The sequence below is a fragment of the Amblyraja radiata genome, chromosome 2 (assembly GCF_010909765.2).
Source record: "Amblyraja radiata isolate CabotCenter1 chromosome 2, sAmbRad1.1.pri, whole genome shotgun sequence".
NCBI classification, from domain to species: domain Eukaryota; kingdom Metazoa; phylum Chordata; class Chondrichthyes; order Rajiformes; family Rajidae; genus Amblyraja; species Amblyraja radiata.
This window is the reverse complement of record NC_045957.1, coordinates 96,284,328-96,308,613: the sequence shown is the minus strand read 5'-3', so window position 1 is coordinate 96,308,613 and position 24,286 is coordinate 96,284,328. Positions and strand designations below refer to the sequence as shown.

The window sequence follows — 24,286 nt, the reverse complement described above, 5'->3', positions numbered from 1 at the left end:
CTTCTACCCTCATTTTACACCCCTCTGTCTCTACGCTCACACATTTAAGAAACCCTTTCCCTTTAACTCCATCCACCACTATCCCATTCGACACCCCACCCCCCTTATTCAGTTTAAAACCACCCGTGTAGCTGTGGCAAACCTGCCTGCCAGAATGCTGGTCCCACACCTGTTAAGATGCAATCCGTCCCTTTTGTACAGTTCCCCCTTACCCCAAAACAGATCCCAGTGATCTAAGAATCTAAATCCCTGCCCCGTGCACCAGTTCCTCAGCCACACGTTCAGGTCCCGTATCTCCCTGTTCCTGCTCTCGCCAGCACGAGGAACTGGAAGCAAACCGGAGATAACAACCCTGGAGTTCCTGCTTTTCAGCATTTTTCCGAGCTCTCTAAAGTCACGCTGCAGAATATTCATCCCCTTCCTTCCGACATCGTTTGTGCCGACATGCACTACCACTTCCGGATGTTCACCTTCGCCCTTGAGGATTTTCTGCACTCTGTCCGTGACATCCTGGATCCTGGCACCTGGAAGGCAGTACACCATCCTCGCATCCCGTCTGTTGCCGCAGAAACCCCTGTCCGTACCTCTCACAATGGAGTCTCCCACTACAATGGCGTTGCCTGCCTTAGGCCTTTTTGGTTCTAATGTCTTACATTAATTGAACATTTGTGAATATATATCAAGTATTTTCGTGATTTTTATCGTTAGTTCCCGTTCCCACTCTTCTCTAAGTACCTCTGTCGATGGTAGGTCTATATTTAGAATACTATTATATAAATATGATATTAATTTTTGTGAGTCAGCTTCAATATTCATTGCTTCTTCCAATACTTCAGAGGTTATTTTTTGATATCCTTGTATATATTTTTTCATGAAATCGCAAATCTGAAGATATTTAAAATATTGGTTGTTTTTCAATTTAAATTTAAATTGTAATTGTTGGAATGTTAGTAGGTTTCCCATTGAGGATCTTTTTAATGAATATTAGACTTGATCTTATGTGCTAGTATTTTCTACTAATCTTGTATGAGTGCGTGCATTAATTTTGCTCTAGGATCTTGTACTAGTCCTCACACAGTATTGAGATTATTAATTTATTTGATGTTTATGTTGATGCTATCTATGTGTATTGTGTTTACTGACCTGTTAATTTCATTGTTCTGTTATCGGTACATATGACAAATAAACACTCTTGATTTGTGGTGATAAGCCCTGGCTGGAGAAAATATTAAGTTTGCCACCAACCAGCAGAGGGCACATGGAGATAATAAATTAATAAATTTTTCATGACTGAAGGAAAAGTAGATTTTCAATGTCCCTTTCAAATTCCTCCCTTTGATTGCCATTATGGATGTTGAACAATACATTAGTTTGCTATCTCATGTATTACTTTCTTTCATAAAAATGTTTCCAGTATTTATTTACTGTTCTAATTTGGTTCACGATTGGCTCTTACATTCCAAATTCACATCTTTGTGTTTAGATCCATTATGGTCTTGCCCTTTTCTATTTTGGGAACCATGTCTTTAATTTTAATTTTGTTTAATTTTGTTTCTTTATGGGAATGTAGGTGACAACAGTTTGTCAGGGTGACATTGAAGTGTGAAGTCTGATAGTTTGGCTTTGTTGTCATTGATGTTCAGAGTTGTATCCTAATGAAATAAATTCCTTACTGCTGTTAAGGACAAAATCCACACTGTTCATGCTGGGCCAATTGTCTACCGACTTCAAAATCTAAATTGAATGTCTTGCTGTCAGTAACAAGCAAGATAATGAATGTAGGAAGAGTTATGAGTGTTTAATTGTCTGATAGCTGTTTGGAAGAAGTTATTATTGAACCTAGTGGTTATGGTTTTCATAGGTTTTCCTACCTATGAGGCAGGAAATAGGTGTCTTATGTTTATGCCTTCTTCCTAATGGTAGGATGAAATGAGTGTTTGGCCAGTGTAATGTTGGTCTTGATATTGGTTGTCTTTTTGAGGCAGATCCCAAGTTGCTGAACCAGTCGGCATGGTCTCTAACATACACCTGAGTTCAGGAGTATTCTGACATGCTGAATCTCCTCAATCTTCTAAGGAAATAAAGGCATTGATGGGCTTTCTTCAGGCTTGCGTCGAAGTGCTGGGCCCAGGACAGATCTTCAGAGACATGTACAACCAGAAACTCTTAAGTTGTTGACTCTTCACTGCAACTCGTCAATGACGATGGGTTTGTGAATCCTCGACATACCACTTCTAACGTAGACAATCAGCTCCTTAGTCTTGCTAATGTTGAAAGTATGATTGAATGCTGCCAGAACAACAATCAGATTTTCAATCTCCCTTTACTCTGACTCAACTTTACCCATTATTTGTCCAACAAAGGTGCTACCACTGGAAAATTTAAAGACTGTGTTGTCACTCTGTCTCGCAACACAGTCATGTGAATGGAGCAGGAGACTGAGCACACAGCTCCTGTAGTAAAAGCTTTGCCATTATTCAGTTTTTGTTTTTACCAAGGGGCAATTAGTCAGAAACGGAGGTGTTACACGTAGAACAGTACAGCACCAAAGCAGGCTTTTCAGCTCCAGTGTCTGTGCCAAGCATGATGTCAAGACATCACCTATCTACCTGCACATTCAATTCAATTCAACTTTAATGTCATTGCACAAATACTGAGTATGGGTACAACGAAATGCAGTTTTGCGTCAGTCCGTAGTAGTGCAATATAGAAATTTAAAAAAAAAGAGGATACAGAATAATAAAAAATACAGAATAATTAAACAATGGGGACGGAGGGACCGGAGGAATCTATCGGCGGGACTCCGAGTTCAGCAATGCGACGGTATGATTGTAGAAGCTGTTCCTCATCCTACTGGTACGAGACCTGAGGCTCCTGTACCGCCTCCCTGATGGGAGGAGGGCAAACAGTCCATGGTTGGGGTGGGAGGGGTCTTTAATGATCTTCCCAGCTTGTTTCAGACACCGTTTTCGGTGGAGGGCATCCATGGCAGGGAGCGGGGCACCGATGATGTGCTGCGCGGTTTTCACCACCCGTTGTAGTGCCTTCCTGTCCGCAACAGTGCAGCTGCTGTACCATACCGTGAAGCAGGCGGTCAGGATGCTCTCGATGGTACACCGGTAGAAGTTGGTCAGGATCTGGGGGGACAGGTGGGCTTTCTTGAGCCTCCTCAGGAAGTAAAGGCGCTGCTGTGCCTTTTTGATCAGCTTGGAGGTGTTGAGGGACCAGGACAAATCCTCCGAGATGTGTACCCCGAGGAATTTGTAGCTGGAGACGCGCTCCACCTCAGTCCCGTTTATGTGGATGGGGGTATGTCTGCCCCCTCTGACCTTCCTGAAGTCGACAATAAGTTCCTTCGTCTTCTTGGAGTTGAGGACGAGGTTATTATTGGCACACCAGGTTGTCAGGTGCTGGACCTCCTCTCTGTAGGCTGACTCATCGTTGTCACTGATCAGTCCTACCACCGTGGTGTCGTCAGCAAACTTAATGATGGCGTTGGATCCGTACTTAGGGATGCAGTCGTGGGTGAAGAGGGAGTAGAGGAGAGGGCTGAGCACACAGCCCTGTGGCACGCCGGTGTTAAGTGTTATAGTGGTGGAGGTGAGGTTGTTGACCCTAACAGACTGTGGTCTGTTGGTGAGGAAATCCAGTGTCCAGTTGCAGAGGGAGGTGGAGATGCCAAGCCCGCTGAGTTTGGTGATCAAGCTGGCGGGGATGACAGTGTTGAAAGCGGAGCTGAAATCAATGAACAGCAACCTGATGTAGGAGTTGTTGTTGTCCAGGTGGGTCAGGGCAGAGTGTAGGGCCGCCGATATGGCGTCCTCTGTAGACCTGTTGGCCCGGTAGGCGAACTGATGGGGGTCCAGTGTGGGGGGGAGGCTGGCTTTGAGGTGAGCCAAGATCAGCCGCTCAAAGCACTTAGCAATGACAGGGGTGAGTGCCACTGGGCGGAAATCGTTGAGGTTCCCTGTGGCTGACTGTTTGGGCACTGGCACGATGGTTGATGTCTTGAGGCAAGTGGGGACAACACCCTGGGCCAGTGAGTGATTGAAAATGTCGGTAAAGACTTGGGATAGTTGTCCAGCACATGCCCTAAGCACCCGGCCAGGGATGCCATCGGGGCCGGCAGCTTTGCGCTCATTCACCTTGCTCAGTGCATCTTGTACAGCAGAGGTGGAGAGACTGAGGGGTTGTTCATTTGGGGGTGGAGCAACTTTGATGGCTGGGGTTTTGTTATCTCGGTCAAAGCGAGCATAGAAATGGTTTAGCTCGTCAGGAAGGGTGGCGTTGTCTGGGGGAGGGGTGTTAACTTTCTGGTAATCGGCAAGGGATTTGATTCCTTGCCACATGCGCCTGGGGTCAGAGTTGTTATGGAAGTGCTCCTCAATCCGCCGTTTGTGATTGAGTTTGGCATTCCTAATTCCCATTTTCAGATTGGCCCTGGATGAGCTGTATCCCTCAGCGTCGCCAGATCTGAAAGCGGCATCGCGAGCCTTCAGTAGGAGTCTGACCTCCCTGCTCATCCACGGCTTCTGGTTAGGGAAGGTCTTTATTTCTTTGTGGGTAGTGACATTATCGGTGCAGAATTTTATATAGTCCATAACTGTTGAGGTGTATGAGTTGATGTCCACTTGTGAATTGAAGGTGGACTGGGTAGCAAACAGACTCCAGTCTGTCTGCTGAAACTGCTGCTGTAAAACAGAGACAGCCCCCTCAGGCCAGACCTTCACTGTCCTCGTGGTAGGTTTCACACGTCTGATCAGAGGTGTGTATTTGGGGAGCAGGAACAGAGAGAGGTGGTCAGACTGACCAAGATGGGGGAGGGGGAGGGCTTTGTAGGCTTCAGTAATATTAGTGTAAACTAAGTCCAGAATATTGTTTCCTCTGGTTGGGCAGGAAACATGCTGATGGAACCTGGGGAGTACAGTTTTAAGGTTGGAGTCGTTGAAATCACCCGCAACAATAAATGCCCCCTCTGGGTGAGCAGATAGATGTTTGCTGATAGCAGCTTGCAGCTCTTCCATTGCTAGCCTGGCATTAGCGTCCGGGGGTACATAGACTGCGGTGATAACAGTCTATGTGAATTATCTGGGCAAATAGAAGGGCCTGCACTTTAACATCAGGTATTCCAGGTCAGCAGAGCAGTGACTACCAATCCTAACGACGTCCGTACACCATGAGTTGTTCACATAGATTCACAGTCCGCCGCCCTTGGTCTTACCGGAGTCCTCCGCTGTTCTGTCGGCCCTGAAGACAGTGCGCCCCTCCAGCTCGATGGCGTTGTCCGGGATGTTGCCGTTGAGCCATGTTTCAGTAAAGTCCATGGCGTTGCAGTCAGCGATCCGTCTGTGTGTGGTGATCCGCAGCCTTAGTTCATCGATTTTACTCACCAGGGACCGGACATTCGCGAGGAAAATGCTGGGCAGAGCTGGCTGGTGAGGATTTAATTTCAGCCTAGCTCGATGTCCTCCCCGCTTCCCACGTCTTTGTTTGCGGTCCCTGCGCCGCCTCCGGGCACTACCTGTCGGGGAAGCTGACCCGCTAGACCACGGTGTCTTGGCGATCTCCGGCGGCAGTTGAAAGTCGCTTCTGGGGCTCGTTACGCAGAGACGGCCGAGCTCTAATAGCTCCTGACGGCCGTATAGAGTCTTCGCTCGGGTGCTCCGGGCGAAAACTAAGGTAATGATTAACAGAAAAATAACTAAATTACAAAAACTACGGAGACGCAGAGCCTCGCGTTGTGCACGCGACGCCATCTTGGTTGACATCTAATATCTCTCCATTCCCTGCATATCCATATGCCTATCCATAAATATTTTTAATACCACTAATGTATCTGCTTCAACCACCTGCAGCGCTCACCATCCACTGTGTTTAAAACAACTTGCTCCGCACATGTCCTTTAAACTTTGGTCATCGCACCCTAAAGGTTGATACAGCACGAAGAATCAGTCTCTTCCTCTTTGGAGAGCCATCCAGACAATCCCTTTTCCACGATCCACATTAGCCCTCAAATATTTTGCCATCAAAACAACTCATTGATCCAAGTCATAATCGGTGCGCTTTGTATTCTTCTCCCAGTAAATCGAGCAATTCTTTTAAATTAATATGAATTTAAGGTATTTTGGAGGCATACTGAAAATAGCCCATATAGTTAAGCTATAATTACAGTTTAGCAACTTACCTTGAAATCTAACTTTGTCTGCATTATAATTTCCTGATATAACTTTGAGGACAACAACAGCATAACTATCGAACAATGACTGGGGTTCAAACCTAATCCCCACTGCTGTCGAAATGGACTTTGCATGTCTTTATGCAACTGTGTCAGTTTCCTCTGGGTCATATGCTTTCCTCCTACATTCCAAAGACGCATGGATTGATAGATGAATTGACCACTGCAAATTGTCTCTAGTTTGAAGGCGAGTAGTCGCATCTAGGGAGAATTTAGGGGAATATAAAATGGGATTGGAGCGAAATGGCATCTGATGGTCAGCATAGACCTGGAAGGCTGAAGGGACGCTCTTGTACTCTGTGACTATGACAAATTATTTCAAAATACAAGGAATATTAGCATGTGTTCCAATCACAAGTTTACTCAGGTTGAAATTTCCAGTTCTGGCATTCTGTGGTCTGGTAACTCATACTTTGTATCTCTAGTACAGATCTGAATTATTATTTAATTGTATCAAATATCTAAAATTAACTAAGATCTGTAGATAATTAACCTGGTGCAATTTCTGCACTTTACATTGAGGTACCAGGGCTCCAATTAAACCAACACCTCATAACAACAGCTGTTAGAAAAAGTGGAAGTGTCACCCTGGTATATGTTTTTGGGGAAAGCACGTACCAAATTAAGCAGGAAACACTAATGCTAATTCTGGACCGTACTCTTTCTATTCTTCCTCTTCTGCTTCCTTGCTCCTCCTGCCACTCTTATTTCAAAGAACTTCTGTGGAGCTTTGCAATAAAATTATCAAGTCATTATGGTTGGTTGATATGGTTATCAAGTCCTTTGGTTATTTATGCATGTAATTGGAGTTTTAACTGAAAATTAGTTTTCTTGAACGATCACTTTAGAACTATAATAGTACATAATTTGTAATCATTCCTAGATATTGTCACATAAGGAACCAGCAAACATTTCTCAGGGCGTCATATTTAATAACTAACCTGAAATAGTCGACTCTAAAGCTTTAATGTAGCAATGATGGGCTTAATCAAAATGGGGAAATTTAAATTCAAGAAATGAAAGTGATAAACAAATATCCATATCTGATTACATATGATTAAAAACAAACGTATTTCATGTAATTACCGGTTAAGTGTTTGAAATTATCAATCTAGCATTGTGACCAAAAAAATGTTTGTTATGTTGTAACTGGTGCAGAAACACTGCTCTTAATTCTTCTCATCAACTTTTAATCCCCTTTATTATCCTTTTCATAATTCAGTACCTATCAAGTTTAGTTAGTAATTCTCATGAAGCAAAATGATCACATACCTTATTTGCTGCACTGGATCCATCTGCCAAGCTGGCTACTTTCTCAAAACTTCATTGAGGGGTAATGAGCTTGATTGTTCCTTTTGAAATCCATGTAAATTAGATTGACTAACTTCTTATTATCTCCTGTATTTTTTAAATCATTTTTTCACTCACCTGAAAACCTATTCCACTTTTTAAAATGTTGTTTTTTTTTTGTATTTGTACAAGGAAACGGCTGTTCAGAGAATTAATGAATATTTATGATACTAGAGGCCATTTGGCACGAGTATTGTTTGAATGTGCTGTAAGTTCCAGCTATGAATTCAACTCCCTACCACAGGGATGAAAAGATTTGTATTCAACTCTTTAATCCTATCAATTATATTTAATCTATGGCCTTTGGCTTTTGAGCTCACTAAGTAAAATAGCTTTCTCTTTGCCTGCTGCTCCTAATAAACCACTTTGTATCAAATTTTTCTGATCGCTTTAGTTTCCAGTTCTGACAACAATATGCTGTTGGAGGCAGATACGATAATGGCGTTTAATAGACTTTTAATAGATAGGTATATGGAAATATTGGAAATGGAGGGATATGTGCAGGCAGATAGAGCTGGTCTTGGCACAATGTGGGCCGAATGGTTTGTTCCTGTGCTGCACTGTTCTGTGATGTAACATTTGTAATCCCCCTTGCACCTTCTCAAATTCAGTTGCAATTTTCAAATAATTGAAGACTGTACACTGTATGCCTCGGCTAATAAAATACAATATACCTGGATACCACTTCAACAATCATGTTGAACTGTCCTAGAATCTGTAATGATTTGTACATGTACATTTCAAGGCCCTTCTGTACTTCGAATCTTCCACACCACAAAATATCCTCCCATTTATTTTACATTCTTGTTTTTTGTTTCACATTCTTAAGTGCATAATCTCACACCATTTTTCTGCCCAATCAACCAGATTATCAATCTCTTCCTGTACGTTCTCCTAGCCAACCACATGGCCAGTTTTTGTATTATCTGTACAATATTATGGATCCTGAATAAATATGCATGACAGAAACTGGGCTGGAAAATGTAGGTGGAGCCTCTGCAATTTTCTCCCTAACTTTTAACATCCAAGCAATATTTGAAATGTATAAAATCAGGATCATGGATAAGGTGAATACGTGCAATCTCTTTTCCCAGGGAAAGGGGAATGAAAAACTAGAGAGCACAGGTTTAAGATGAGAAAATAAAGATTTAGGAACCTGAAGGTAACTTCCTCTCAAAGAGGGTGACGTGTGTATTGAACGTGGCGCCGGAGAAAGTAGTTGAGGCAGGTAAAATAACATTTAAAAAAAGTTTGCATGGGTTTACAGTCAGTATCATAAAAATAAATAAACACTGGCTGGCTCTACCTCCGGAGCCTCGAGGTCGGTCGCAGGTTAAAGGCCGCCAGCTCCGCCATTAGGCCTCAGCGCAGACGGAGGCAGAGAAGGGGGATACGACAAGAAAAAGTCGCATTCCCCCGAAGGGGGAGACAGAAAGCCCTGTTTCAGCCCCCCCCCCCCCACACATAACACAACCTAAAAACCAAAAATTTAACTAAACAAGACAAAAAAAACAACACAAAAAAGTAAAAACAGACGGACTGCAGGCGAGCCGCAGCCGTACAACAGCGCCGCCACTTCTGGAACAATACCCTTTTAACTGCACACATCCCATCTTCTGAAATGCTTAGGCGAGCATGGGAAGATGAATTGGGTTTACTAATCTCAAAGGATAGTTGGGAGGAAAGCCTTTTATACATACATTACTGCTGTCTTAATGTTAGGCACCCCCTGATACAATTTTAAATACTGCACAGACTATTATTCAAAGTCCAAATTGAACAAGATCTTCCCAAATGTCTCTCCTATTTGTGCTAAATGTCTCCTCCAAGAAGCGACTACAATCCATTCTTTTGCTTCTTGTACAAAGTTACAAAACTTCTGGAGGGGAATATTTGATACCTTTTCCAAAATACTTAAAATTAAATTGGACCCAGATATAAAACTGATAATATTAGGCATGTCAGAGGCCTGCTCTGCTAACGATATTTCAAATTGTTTCCTCAATTACGGCCTAATAATGGCGAAAAAATTAATACTTAAATTTTGGAAACAGACAACAGTCCCCACAGTGAAGATGTGGATTGCAGATATGTCCGAGACACTACACTTGGAAAACATTAGGCTTGTCTTGGCGGAATAAAACAGATCAATTTCTTAAGACATGGATACCCTTTACTGATTTTTTTATAACAACAGAATGGTTAAACACACAATTAAATTTAAATCCGATGCTGTGATGGGTGAGGGGGGGAGATATCTCCATTTTTTCTTTACTTATTTCCTTTTCTTTCTTTTGTACTGCTTCGGTAACTTAGGGGTCTTTTTCTTGCACTTTTCTACTTTATCTCTTCATTTTTTTTCTTCCCTGGTTTTTCTTTTTTTCTTTTTTTAATTTAGGCTATAAGGTTAAAAATGAAGCTGTACAATAATTGTATAATTGTTATGCCGATCGTCTTATCCATGTACAATTGCCCCCAATATAAATAAATAAATAAATAGATAAATAAATAGATAAATAAATAAATGAATAAATAGATAGATAAATAGATCACAGACGACACCACAATTGTGGGCCAGATATCAAATAACGATGAGACAGAGTGCAGGAAGGAGATTGAGAACCTGGAGTCGAGACAACAATCTTTCTCTCAACGTCAGCAAGACAAAGGAGAGAGTGACCGACTTCAGGAAACAAAGCGGTACAATGCCCCAATTTGCATTGACGGTGCTGAAGTAGCGATGGTCAAAAACTTCAAATTCCTAGGAGACAATTTCACCAACAACTTCTACTGGACCACCCATATTGAAGCAATGGCTAAGAAGTCACACTATTGCATCTACTTCCTTAGAAGGCTTAGGAAGTTTGGCATGTCCCCTACAACTTTCACCAACTTCTACAGATGCACCATAGAACATATTTTATCAGGATGCATCACAGCTTAGTTTGGGATCAGCTCCATCCAGGACTGCAAGAAATTGCAGCGAACTGTGGATGCAGCCCAGGCCATCACACAAAACAACCTCCCTTCTATTGAAGGTACACACAATTGCTGGGGAAACTCAGCGGGTGCAGCAGCATCTATGGAGCGAAGGAAATAGGCGACGTTTCGGGCCGAAACCCTTCTTCAGACTGATGGGGGGTGGGGAAAGAAAGAAGGAAAAGGGGAGGAGGAGGAGGAGCCCGAGGGCGGGCGGATGGGAGGGTGGGAGGAGACAGCTAGAGGGTTAAGGAAGGGGAGGAGACAGCACGGGCTAGCCAAATTGGGAGAATTCAATGTTAATGCCATAAGGACGCAAGGACCCCAGACGGAATATGAGGTGCTGTTCCTCCAATTTCCGCTGTTGCTCACTCTGGCAATGGAGGAGACCCAGGACAGAGAGGTCGGATTGGGAATGGGAGGGGGAGTTAAAGTGCTGAGCCACCGGGAGGTCAGGTAGGTTATTGCGGACTGAGCATTCAATACTAAAACTACCTACGACTACCTCGACAACCTTTGACCACATGGCGACCCCACTACAACTGCGCCTACGACTACAGGATTTTCGACTCTCTCCTGGTCGCAGAAAAATTTTCAACAGGTTGAAAAATTTGCGGCGACCATACTGAGGCCGCGACTAGTTCCCAGAAGCTCCTGCACTCGCCTAAAAAGTCGCCTAAGTGCCCTTTAGTTGACTGTAGGATTATGGTTGTGAAGGTTGATTCAAGAAGGTTAGTTGTGTAGATTGGCTCAGTCTGCCTAACATTCCTCCCTTATCTTTTTTAACCCCAGTTTCCAGCATCTGCAGTCTCCTGAGTCTCCAATTTATTATTGCCTTGTTCCCTACCTCAGTCTGAAACGTTGCCTATTTCCTTCGCTCCATAGATGCTCTCTGCACCCGCTGAGTTTCTCCAGCACTTTTGTCTACCTATTCATATTCTCCAGAGTTGCTGCCTGACCTGCTGATTTGCTCCAGCGAATTGCTCATTTGGGTGGGATAAATTCTCTAGTCATGGATTTTGAAATGCCCCACAGCAAAGCAACGGAGCAAGTTTGAAACAATCAGAGACTTTTGGAGACATACATACTGCAGCTATAAATGTTGGTACTCCACCCTGGAAAAATGTGGTGGCCTATGAATCAGTTAATCATGTGTTTTAAATAAGGTTTTCTGTTACTAGCAGAAACAAATTTCATTTACTATGTTAATAGGCAGACACTAAACCACAATGCATAACACAATTTTCTCTATATCAAATCTATTAAATGTTTTCTAAGTTTGAAAATGAACATACTTTTTTTTCAGATTTTGAAGCTTCACTCCTGAATGCACAAGGCTGTCTGAATATTTCCATAATGGGTTAGTTGACAATAGACAATAGGTGCAGGAGTAGGCCATTGTGCGTGAATGTGTGTGAGTGATTGGTGGTGGTCGGAGGGGCCGTAGGCGCAGAATGGCAGCCACGCTTCCGTCAGTCTGCCCCAGGGCAGCTGTGGCTACAGAAGTAGCTTACCACCACCGAGTGTGACTGAGGAGTGAATGAATAATGCGATGTAAAGCGCCTTGAGTATTAGAAAGGCGCTATATAAATCCCATCCATTATCATTATTATTATTTGGCCCTTCGAGCCAGCACCGCCATTTAATGGGATCATGGTTGATCGTCCCCAATCAGTACCCCGTTCCTGCCTTCTCCCCATATCCCCTGACTCCGCTATTTTGGATAGCCCAGCTGCTCCATTCTCTCAGCATATGACAGTCCCGCCATCCCCGGAATTAACCTTGTAAACCTACGCTGCACTCCCTCAATAGCAAGAATGTCCTTCCTCAAATTACGGGACCAAAACTGCACACAATACTCCAGGTGTGGTTTCACTAGGGCTCTGTACAACTGCAGAAGGACCTCTTTGCTCCTATATTCGATTCCTCTTGTTATAAAGGCCAACATGCCATTCGCTTTCTTCACTGCCTGCTGTACCTGCATGCTTACTTTCATAGACTGATGTACAAGGACCCCCAGATCCCGTTGTACTTCACCTTTTCCCAACTTGACGCCATTTAGATAGTAATCTGCCTTCCTGTTTTTGCTACCAAAGTGGAAAACCTCACATTTATCTGCATTAAACTTAATCTGCCATGCATCTGCCCACTCCCCCAACCTGTCCAAGTCACCCTGCATTCTCATAGCATCCTCCTCACAGTTCACTCTTCCACCCAGCTTTGTGTCATCTGCAAATTTGCTAATGTTGAAATAGTTCTCTGTTTCAATCCATATTGGCAGAACATCAAGCATCAGAGATCCCACCAGTAGGGGGAGGGGGGCACGGTTTGCAAGGGAACAACACCACATATTCCGCTTTGGTAGCTTACAACCCAAAGATATGAGCATTGAATTATTTAATTTTAGGTAACTGCAGTATATCTCCAGTATAGTCAACTGTTAAGTATTACTGCCTTTCTGGTATGTTACTACATCTCAGGAACAAAGGAGGGGGGAAAACACAGGAAGCACAAAGTTATAAAGTTTTATAAACAAATTGTAAAGAAATGAATTTGACTTTTGTTCGAGTTTCAGGAGTTTCTAATTTCAACATTGTAACATATTTCACTTAAACTTAAAAATATAATGTTATTTTTTATTCATTTAAATTTAATTTCTGCTGAAAATTGATTAAAAAGTTGATGGTTACTTGCATTTTTCTTGTTATTTTTCAAATGAACTGGGACGGAATCAAAGAGCAGATTCTCCAATTCTTACAATGCAGAGATTGATAATACCACACTTTCGTCAATGGATCTTTTTGTTTTGAAACCCAGTAGTCACTTTTTTGCAAAATAAAATACAAACAATGGATATCTGTTTTTGGCAGCAAGCATTAGCTGGCATTGAGGGCAGTGTATTGAATGTTAACATCAAACGTGTGCAGCTAATCGTAACTGAAATGGAAATACTTTGGTTGCTCAGATTGGTGTTTAGGGAAACCTGAAATGAAATGAGCCTTCCTGCCTCTAGTGGATACATCAGATTTACATTGTCCCTTTTTTTGACTTAATGAAATGTACTTTGAAAACTGGCAATACAAATATCCCAGTGTCATCATTATCTAAAAAGGACAGCAGTAACATGGAGGATTGTGAATTTTTAACTTGTAGCCATGCAGCACGGAAATAAGTCCTTCGGCCCAATTATCATGAATTGTCTTTCTGCTGGCTGGTTAGCACACAACCAAAGCTTTTCACTATACCTCAGTACACGAGACAATAAACTAAACTGAACTGAACTTGGCCATGTCGACCAAGTTGCCATATCCCTCAAAACCTTTTCTCTCCATATATTGTTTAAATGTTGTAATTGTACCTGCCTTGACCATTTCCTCTGGCAACTTGTTCCACATACCCACAGCCTCCACTATGTAAAAGTTGCCTTTTAGGTCCTCTGTAAATCTTTAAATCTATGATCTCAAGTTTTAGAGTCAACAATAAACTAAACTAACTGCTGCTGTTAGGGCTGATGTTCCCTGGATTGTCCTTGAAACCCTTCATAAATAAAGCCACAATATTAGCCAGTCTTTCAGTCTCTGACCCATAGTCAACGCTCTACCAGGGCCCCAGCAACAAATTCCCTAGCTTCCCATTAGCATGACCTATTTAAATATTCTTGATGCAATATGAGCCACATTTTACATTTATAGACTGATTTTGCATCAAGGTGTGATTAATATGTATACTTTTTACGACAATCATAAAGACCAAGTTGAAAAGTGACTGAAGGGATTGCCTGCTGTAAATGTTTTGTTTTCATCAAAATCTGTTTCCCTTTTATTAGCACAGGATTGCAAAGCAAACATCGTAACTCCTAGATACTGAGCAGTTTTCTCAAGGCCTAAGATTTGTTGCTGTTCAAAGGCCATGGTTAATGCTTTGGAGTTTTGTCAGGCTGAAACAGGTTTTTGGTTCTTAAATTCCAATCCCATATGATTTCGAAGCTCTCAAACTATTTTCCATAAGTTGCAACTCAAATCATTTTCCATATCTCACCATTCCACATCTCTTGTCTTGGTTGTTAATAAATCAAGATTGGATACATAGAAACATAGAAGATATGGGTGCATTTTTCAAATAGTTCGTTTAAGACCAAATGACAATTCATTTATATTCTTAAAAATCATTGATTATGAACGATAGAAATAGGACATTGCGGCCCAGCCGTCAATACCCATCTCTGTTGATCCTATTTTCTAGCATCTGGTATGTAGCCTTTTAGGTGATTCAAGTGCACATCCACACACTTCTTAAATGCTCTCAGCAACGCCATTTCCACAATTCACGGGCAGTCTACACATTCCCCTCTGCATTAAAAAAACAGTCACCCTTTGATCCCCTCTCAATCTCTTTTCCCTTACCCTAAACCAAAGTTGTCTAGTTTAATATGCCTCTCATATGGGGAGGTATCCAACAGTCTACATTACCGGTACACCTAAATATTACATATCTCATTATTGTCCCTTAGAACAGTAGAGCACAGGAACAGGCCATTCGTCCCACAATTTCCGTGCCACCACAATGTCTGTCCCTTCTTCACGTTCTCTGCTCTGGGGAGAGAGGATTGAGCTTCTCCAGTCTCCTCTTATAACTGAACTGCACTGTCCTCTGCAGCCTCTCCAGTGTTATCACATCTGCAAGTGTAAATAGAAATGTTCATTGTAAATTTCCTTTCTTATGCCTGAATTAATTTGGCAGACAATTTTTCTGGGATTGATTTGGTTTTGTAACAGTGTCTCATTCCCAATAATTTTGTAGTATTTTTAAAAGATTAATTATGTAACAGTGAAGCTAAACTCTTTATGATGTATGGTATTTTTTAAACGTGACGTTCACAATGAAGTGCCAGCAGTCCATCAGTTACATAGGGGTTATGTTCCTGAGAACTATCCATTTTCAGCAAGTCAGTAATGAACAATCTCAATGAGGGTTGATGAACATGAGCATTAATTTATTATCTCCCTCTGTGTGGCTACAATGGTACAGAATCAGAATGCCCAGTGGATGTAGTTAGCATGTGGATAGAAGGAATTGCAGGTGCTGTTTGCAAAAACGACATCGAGTGCTGGAATAACTGAGCGGCTCAGGCATCATCTGTGGAGAACTTGGATAGGTGATGTTTCAGGTCAGGTCCCTTCTTCAGACTGATTGCAGTATATCTGGATTTTCAAAGTGCAGGTATGATGCCAGTAATGGGTCTGTATACAATTCACTTACACAAGACCGGGGTACTCCTATGTGGATTGAAAAGTGGTTAACTCTACAAGCCTGTTAAGTAGGTAGGTTGTTTGGAACATTGCAATATATATTTAGGTTTTGTGGGGTGCAGTGAGTACAAATGAGTGAGCCCCGGTGCTACTGACATGTTGACAACCCTGTTCTATTGAAAAGGGATGGATCTTGAAATTGCCCGTCCAGTTGATTTTGATGCATCACATGATTGAAAGTCCTGGCACCAAAGTACTTGGGTAAAAAAAAAAATGGAGGTGCCAGGACTTTCAATCATGTGATGCACCAAACTCAACTCGACAGACAGCATCTCTGGAGAGAAGGAATGGGTGACAAGGTCAAGACCCTCCATCTATTCTGTCATCCATTTGTACACTTATCTTACAAGTCTCAATGAAAATTAATCAAGATGGAGAAAACCCTTCTGCTTTTATTCTCGCCCCAATGCAGTGGACATGGGAGCTTATTGTTTTTTCTACAATTGGACTGCTCTAAAACAGTAAGCTTTATGGATGGATCTTGAAAACTTGGTGCACTATTAGATTCAAACATTTAATCATTGATTTATGCAGTCGTCATGAAGTAACTAATAAAGTGTGCCTCCAAAAATCAAAGTTTTAAATAAACAGTCTTTAAATAAGGCATAGCTTTGTTTCGAAAGCAACCTGCTGCATAGGCAGAGATCTGAAATAAAAACAATGCTGGTAACACTAAATTGGACAGCCATATTACAGATTTAGCATTCCATATCTGTGATCTTTCTTTACAACAGTTCACACTTCTGCTTTGCATCAATTTAAGTTTTAATTATGGTTGTACTTTGGTAATTTGCTTTTAAATTTAATTTGCTCTCGAGTAATCTCATCACAGTTCCGAGTCTGTTCATAACTTTATTGCTGCGTGCATATGAATGAAATTACAGACTTGAGTGGCATCGAGGACTGAGAAAGATGTAGATCAGTTTATCTCTGTGGAGCCATTTCTTGCTGGGACAAATAGCTAACATCATATAGGTGGTTCCTTGTGTGAATTTTCGGAACAAAATCGGGTGCCTTTATTCCTAAAGTTGTACTAAATTAGGACTTTTTCGCCAAAGAAATATTCTGTGTTATTACTATTTATTGCTTAAGTTACAAGCGATAGGACTATGATTGATTGATTAAAGGATACAGCCTGGAGAAAGGCCCTTCGGCTCACTGAGACCACGCTGACCAATCACCTGTTCATGTTATCCCACTTTCACATCAACTTCCTACACATAGGGGGCGACTTACAAAGGCCAATTAACTTACAAATCCTCATTTTTTTGGGATGTGGGATCAAACTGGAGAACCTAGAGGAAATTCACGTAGTCACAGGGAGAACGTGCAAACTCCACACAAACAGCACCCGAGGCCAGGATCGAACCTGTGTTCTGGTACTGTGCCACTGCGGCTGTTAATTTTGAAACAATGGGATGCTTTCCAAATCAAAACCAGGCTGACTATCGCTGACTATCCCTAATCAGCCCATGTCTATCTAAATGCATATCTATACATAACTAAAACTGATCTTGTGCACTTCCGGATTGCGTGGTTTTTTCTATTCGCGCAAAAACGGTACACGATAGCGCTACAATTTTGCATCACCTTACTCGCCATTCTACTGTGCTGCAAGTGCAACAAGTTTTGTTCCGATCGATGGTATATTTTAAAAGTTATTAAGGTTTAAAAATCTTTAAAACCTCGCATGCGCAGATTGACTCTTCTGTCAGTCAGTGCCACTCAGATTGGTCTCCTCTCCTGTCAGTTAATGCCACGGCCAGGACGGCGACGCCTCTTCCTGCACCGCGGCCTCTCTCGCCTCACTCACAAAATCCTCTCCCCTCCTCACAGTAACTTGTCTACTGTCTCCCCCACCACCGGCGGCGGCCGCGGGGGGGGGGGGGGGTTCAGTGGAGGCCCTAGTCCCGCCTCTCTGCCTCCCTCACTCACCCCATCCCCCGCCCGCCCTCTGCGGCAATGGCAGACCCGTCTACCCGTTCCCCCAGGCGAATGGCTGCGACCGTCCGTCTCCTCCGCTGCGGTAACTCACCCTCACGGCCCTCTCGGAGGAGATCTTCTCCACCAGCTCGTCGAAACTCGTGACGGCTCGAGCAGCGGTGGGGGAGCCGGAGTGGGCAGAGGGAGGGAGGGAGAGTCAGGTTGCACGGAGTTTGACACACACACACACACACACACACACACACACACACACACACACACACACACACACACACCCCCGATTCAATCGTCAAGTCAACGGGAGTGAGGGGGAAGGGAGTGTAGGGGAGGTGAGGAGCGAGATTGGGGGAGGAGGGGGAATAGAGGGAGAGGAGTGGTGGAGGTGGGGAATAGAGGGAGAGGAGGTGGGGAATAGAGGGAGAGGAGGGCAGTGGGGGAAGTCAGGAGGGATAGTAGGGGGATAGGGGAGGTGAGGATTGGGGGATAGAGGCATAGGAGCGGGGTAGGGAGGGGAGAGGAGTTATGGAGGGAGTGACTGAGGGTAGGGGAAAGGAGAGGTGAGGGAGGGATTGGGGAGTGGAGGAGGAGAGAGGAAAGAAGAGGGAGGGTGAAGAAGAGGGGGAGTGCTGGGGATGCGGGGAAATGAGCCGTGCCTGCACAGTTGGGGGCTATGCGTGAGCAGTGGAATATTGCGTTGGGGGAATGGGTGCATGGTGGAATATTGCATTGGGGGAGCAGGCCCAACGGGTCTGCACTTAGTCTAGTATACCTATTCCTCAGAATACTTTCTAGTAACCTTCCGACCACTGGTGTTAAGCTCACTGGCCTGTAGTTCCCAGCCTTTTCCCTGCAGCCCTCTTGAATAGAGTCACCACATTTGCCACCCTCCAGTCTTCCGGCACCTCCTTGTATTTAAGGATGTGTCGTAAATCTCTGCCAGGACTCCTGCAATTTCCTCTCTAGCTTCCCAGTGTCCTGGGATACATCTGATCAGGTATGGGAGATTTGTCTCCCTTCAGCAATTCCTCGACCGTAATACTGACTGCTCTCAAAACACTTCTAGTGACTGCTCCAAGTTCCTCAGTCCTCCTGTCTTTCTCCACGGTAAAAACAGAGGAGAAATACTCAGAGATTTTGTAACTGAATTTGGCTTTCTGGTACAGGTATCGATTGTAGTCCTGCGATACCATGACAAGGTACACCTCTACAAAGTAAAATGACGCAAAAGCCCAGCAAAAAAAAAAAAAAAAAATTCTAAACAAAATAACAAAATAACAAACTCACAGGTCAGGTAGCACATGTGGAGGGAAAAGGCCAGAAGATGTTCTTCAGACTGGCACAATGTTTTTTATTATAACTTCCTAATTGATATAAAAACAAATAAGTGATGCCATATTGTGATGAAATATCTGTACAGCTACTCAAGTATAAAATCCATTGAATTGAAAAGAAAAAGGATAAACTGACATCGTAGAAACTTCGATTGCATGATGGTAGTTTATTACCTAAACCGGTATAAATTCAAGAGCATATATGAGTGCTTGCTAGTTCCAGGAGATCCACATATTATTGGATTACATTAATGAGTGATGCCTTGCATCATGCATTGATGCTAAATATGCTAAATATTTGTATGAAGCTTTGATTACAATTGCAGCAGATATAGCTTTAAGAGTAAATAGGAAGGCTTGTTCTAGCATTCACACAGTTGGAAAATGTTAACTGTTTTAAATAAAGCTCCTAGTTAGTCAGATTCCTGTATGATTGTACTTCCATGATCTATCTGAAAAAGAGGTTATTTCCAAAAAAAACAACACACTGCCGGGTCCTCCCTGCTGCAGTATTAGTCAGCAGGACTAATCAACTAGTTTTCCATGCAGCTTTGAATGAAACTATTAACTTGCAGCATTCTGCTTCAACGTCAGACTAATCATTATTCACAGCTCAGGCATGCACAGTTGAAGTCGCAAGGGCAACCACAGAGAAGCATGCTAGAGGAAACCACCAGAATTCTGCTACTGTTCCATCCAGCATTAGTAAATGTAGGATTGAAATGGGGTGGTTACTCGCAGACGACTTTTTACTACAAATGACTCGATGAAAAGGAAGATGTTTGAACATAAATTACCGGTACTGGATTGTAAACTTGAATTGACAGACTTACAGAAGCTCGCCTTGAATCAAGGAGGAAAACAGAATAAACTGCACTGATATTTTTTTCTTCCTTGTAATCGTGGTATTGAAGATTTAAAGCTGCTTTTTTTAATCCTGTGGTCCAAAGGAAACAGTTAAGTGCCTCTTGCCATCTATGTTCAGGATTTCTTTTTCTCCGCTTGCATTTTCTGTGCTATTGAAGGGCAGTAGGCAGCATATTTTCAGCTCTTGAATTTCCCTTTGGAGTTTCTGCAGTGACGAGCTGCAGGAGAAAAGTGACTGCTCAGCACGGCACCATTTCTGACAAGATGTTGTAATGTTCTGTTTCTGGGTCATATATGTATCCGTTACCTCTGGCATTCTTTTTTTCGCTCTCACTTGCAATTTTTCTCTTGTTAGTATTTGGGGTTGTTTCTCTCCCTCTCCCCTCTCCCCCCTCTCCCCCCTCTCCCCCCTCTCCCCCTCTCCCCCTCTCCCCCTCTCCCCCTCTCCCCCCCTCCCTCCCTCTCTCTCTTTCTCACTTTCCCTCTCTCTCACTTACTCTCTCACTTTCTCTTACTCTTTCCCCTACTCTCTCACTCTCTTTCTTTCTCACTCTCTCACTCTCTTTCTCACTCTCTCTCTCCCCTCTCTTTTTCTCCCCTCTCTTTTTCTCCCCTCTCTTTTTCTCCCCCTCTTCCCCCCCTCTTTCTCTCCCGCCCTCTTTCTCTCCCCCCCTCTTTCTCTCCCCCCCTTTTCTCCCCCCATCTTTTTCTCTCCCTCCTCTTTTTCTTTCCCTCCTCTTTTTCTCTCCCCCCTCTTTTTCTCCCCCCTCTCTTCCTCCCCCATCTCTTTTCCTTCCCCCCCTCTTTTCCTTCCCCCCTCTTTTTTTTCTCCTATCTTTTCCTCCCCTCCTTCCCCCCCCTCTCCCCCTCTTTTCCTTCGCCTCTCTTTTCCTTCCCCCACTCTTTTCCTCCCCCCACTCTTTTCCTCCCCCCTCTCTTTTCCTCCTCCCCTTTCCCCCCCCCTCTTTTCCCTGTCTTTTCCTCCTCCCCTCTCTTTCCCCCCCCCATCTGTTTCTCCCCCCCTCCCCTCTCGTTTCCTCTACCCCCTCTCTTTTCCTCTCCTGTCGCTTCCCATGCAGTACTTTGTTAAATTCATTTTCACGTGACATTGCCTGGCAGCAGCTACCAGGCTCTGCTTTAACCCAGCAAAAGAAAATAATTTAGGCCTTCCGCTGCAGACAGGTACTGATTTTCTCCGTTGTAAACCACATGATTTGCCTGCTTTTCTATTTAAGGAATGATGTTATGTCACCCATAACAACAGTGGTACTACATCAAGGATACGCTCTCAAACCAGGATCTACAGCAATGCCAGTGCCTGTGTTGGCTTTGGGGCTCTGTTAACACCGGAACTACTTCTGCAAATAATGCAAAATGAGTTTGCCATATACTCTCCAACGTAGGGAATTGCACTCAATAGCAAAGTAGAATCAGAGTGTCAGTAGAAGTGCTATCTGCAAATAGACTTTACAACATTAGAGCGTAAACAGGAGATCCGATGAGTCGTGTGTGCATAGTTGTCCTGGAGGAGGTGGACGATGATTCTCCCATTGTTGCTTCTAAAAAGCTTCAGGAAAAATACGAGGATGTGCCACTATCCCTGTCAAAGTCATTTTTACTTCAAGAGGAAAGGGTGAGAACATTTTGGCTTGTCTAAATCTATCTGTATCCTTCCCGCAAAAAAAGTCAGTACAATCTGTCCGTGTAATCTGATATTTTGATAGAAAATGCGAACTTGTTAAGGAAGGTTTTCAAAAACGCATTCATTAATCATTAACACCTTCAGAAGTTTTGTTTGAAGATAATCGGCTGGATAAATTATGTTTATATTTCTAATTAATTGTTTGTCACCAATATCTCAGTTCATATGAGAACATTTGCATTGTGTATTACATCTCATTGCCATTTGGGTATTCAACATTCAAGTATGTAGTCCATTTTTATTTAATCACTCAGATGGCGAGTTATTTTTGCATGTGTCTAATTGTGACAGATGTCTTTCAATGTTGCAGCCACCACTGGTTCAAGCTATTTTCAATGGAGACCCAGATGAAGTCCGCAGCCTAATTTTCAAAAAAGAGGATGTAAATGTGCAGGTAAGAGATGGTTTTCTTGAAGTGATTTTAGTGATTTTTTTTTAGTTTGTACTTGAGTCTTAATTATACCCAGAATTTATTTTGTGTGTCCATCAGCAAAACAATGACCATCTGCTACTGATTAACGGAGATATTGTTTCTCAGCACTTACAGTATTTTACATCTGAAATTACCACTTTTCACTTCCGGTTTACTATTTTCATTACATTCTTTTGGACTAATCTGGAAAGTTGTCGGTGAATATTGTTGATTTCTTTAAGCAGTTTGTGATCTTGATAGAATGTAGCCAGACACTTATCTTTCTCCCTCAGTTCCTCCTTACTCTGGCTAGATAAGAAAACTTGCATGCTAGGTCACATGGAATTGCTTTCAAGAACCTTGCTGTTACTTGATAAAGGATTCCTGCATTTCCTAAGAATTAGGATATAATATAATAGGCCAAATAACAAAAAAATATGGACTCATGGCTCAAGTGATCTCCATGGTGCTGTCGGGATTCTGTGATTTTTATCACGAAAAGAAGTAACATTAAGTGATTTTATTGTTTTGTATCTTGTGTATATAATGCATATAGAAATATATGAATTTAAAGACCATTTGAGAACCAAATTTACCTTGTTCATTTTATGTTGCTGACTGTTTTGAGAGGAGTTGATTGTTCTTTGGTTCCTGTTAGCTACATTGTATTGTTTATGAGGAAACTTTTAAAAATAAAATGTTTCACTAAAAAAATAGTGATTCTGCAAGTTGAGTAGTTAATCCACGTTATGTGCCCAACCATGAAGACAGTTATGACAGAGGCATTTTTGCATGCTTGGCTGTAAATAATGTTTTGTGTTTTGAGGCAATGGTATATTTTATTGCAAGTAACGGCACTTTATGTTTAATATCCATGCAGTTTTTACAGTACGTGCTCAGAACAGTTTTTTTTATTCTTTAAGATCATATGGTTAGATCTGTTTTAAAAGCATTGTATAGAAAAATTGATGAAACTAAACTCCAAATAATTCCCACGGTCCTGATCCTACATTCCAGAGTTTTGAAAGAGGTGGCTGTAGAGATGGTGAATCTTTGGTTATCACCATGCAAAATGTTTTAGATTCTGGAATAAAGTGTAGCAAACTTGATCCCACTATTAAGAAAAGGAGAGGAAAACGGAACTGCAACCTGAAAATAGAAAATGTGGGAAACATTAAGCAGATCAGGCAGATTTTAATATTTTATGTTGAAGATTTTTTAGTTTAAATCATTTTATTTGAATTTTGAATTTAACAGCAATTTGCATACATACAATGATAACAGACAGTGATAATCAGGACATAATTGTACAACAGTATGTAAACGACCCTCAAAACCCTTACCCTTACCCGCCCTCGCCACCCGGGGACAAACAACACTCACATACGTACACATCCACACAAATACGATAAAAAAATAAAATAATAAAAAAAAAAAATTAAAAATAAAAAAATAAATAAATTAAAAAAACAAATAAAGAAAAGTAAATAAATAAATAAATAAAGATTTGTGGGGAGGGGGGGGGGGGGAGGGGTTGAGGGGATAGCAGCTGCAATAAGACAGAGCTGTGATAGAGGGCACTCAGTCCTCTTCCGAGTCCGGAAACAAGTTAAGAGAGTTAACAAGTTCCAGGAAAGGGTTCCATGTATCTAGGAATGTCTTGGTAGAGCCTTTGAGAGAGAACCTAAGTTTTTCAAGCTTTAAGTTGTAGAGCACCTCCTTGATCCAGCGGGCGTGTGTCGGGGGACAGGTAAGTCTCCAGTTAAGCAAAATCAATCTCCGGGCTAATAGGGTTGTAAAAGCCAGGACCCGCTTCAACGCAACAGAGAGGTTGGTGTTGGGGGGAATACCAAAAATAGCTGACAGTGGGTTTGGAGGAATAGTCTGGCCATAGGCTCTGCTTAGCACGTCAAAAGCACTCCTCCAAAAGGTTGCTAGCTTAGGGCAAGACCAAAACATATGACTATGGTTGGCAGGGGATTGATTGCATCTGTTGCAGGTGTCTTTAACAGCGGGGTATATTCTAGATAATCTTGCGTTTGTGTAGTGGACTTTGTGAAGGACTTTGCATTGGATTAGGCCATGACGGGCACATATGGAGAAAGAATGGATCAAATCCAAGGCAGAGTCCCATTGCTGGTCTGTTAGTTTCGTATT

General features: G+C 42.5%; 1 protein-coding gene across 5 annotated transcripts in view; it reads left to right on the top strand.

The window, feature by feature from the left end:
* The window catches only part of ankrd28 (ankyrin repeat domain 28), a 210,697-nt gene that overhangs the window by 22,936 nt on the left and 163,475 nt on the right, over positions 1 to 24,286 (top strand). For 2 of the 5 annotated variants that reach the window (XM_033050798.1, XM_033050785.1), the window contains exons 1-3: positions 19,665 to 20,104; positions 21,251 to 21,648; positions 22,028 to 22,111. In XM_033050798.1, the coding sequence (XP_032906689.1) occupies positions 21,514 to 21,648; positions 22,028 to 22,111 (219 nt within the window). In that variant the 5' untranslated portion in view covers positions 19,665 to 20,104; positions 21,251 to 21,513. Of the gene's footprint in view, positions 1 to 19,664; positions 20,105 to 21,250; positions 21,649 to 22,027; positions 22,112 to 24,286 lie in introns of those variants that run through there. The other 3 variants (XM_033050790.1, XM_033050808.1, XM_033050777.1) reach the window with 2 other exon arrangements.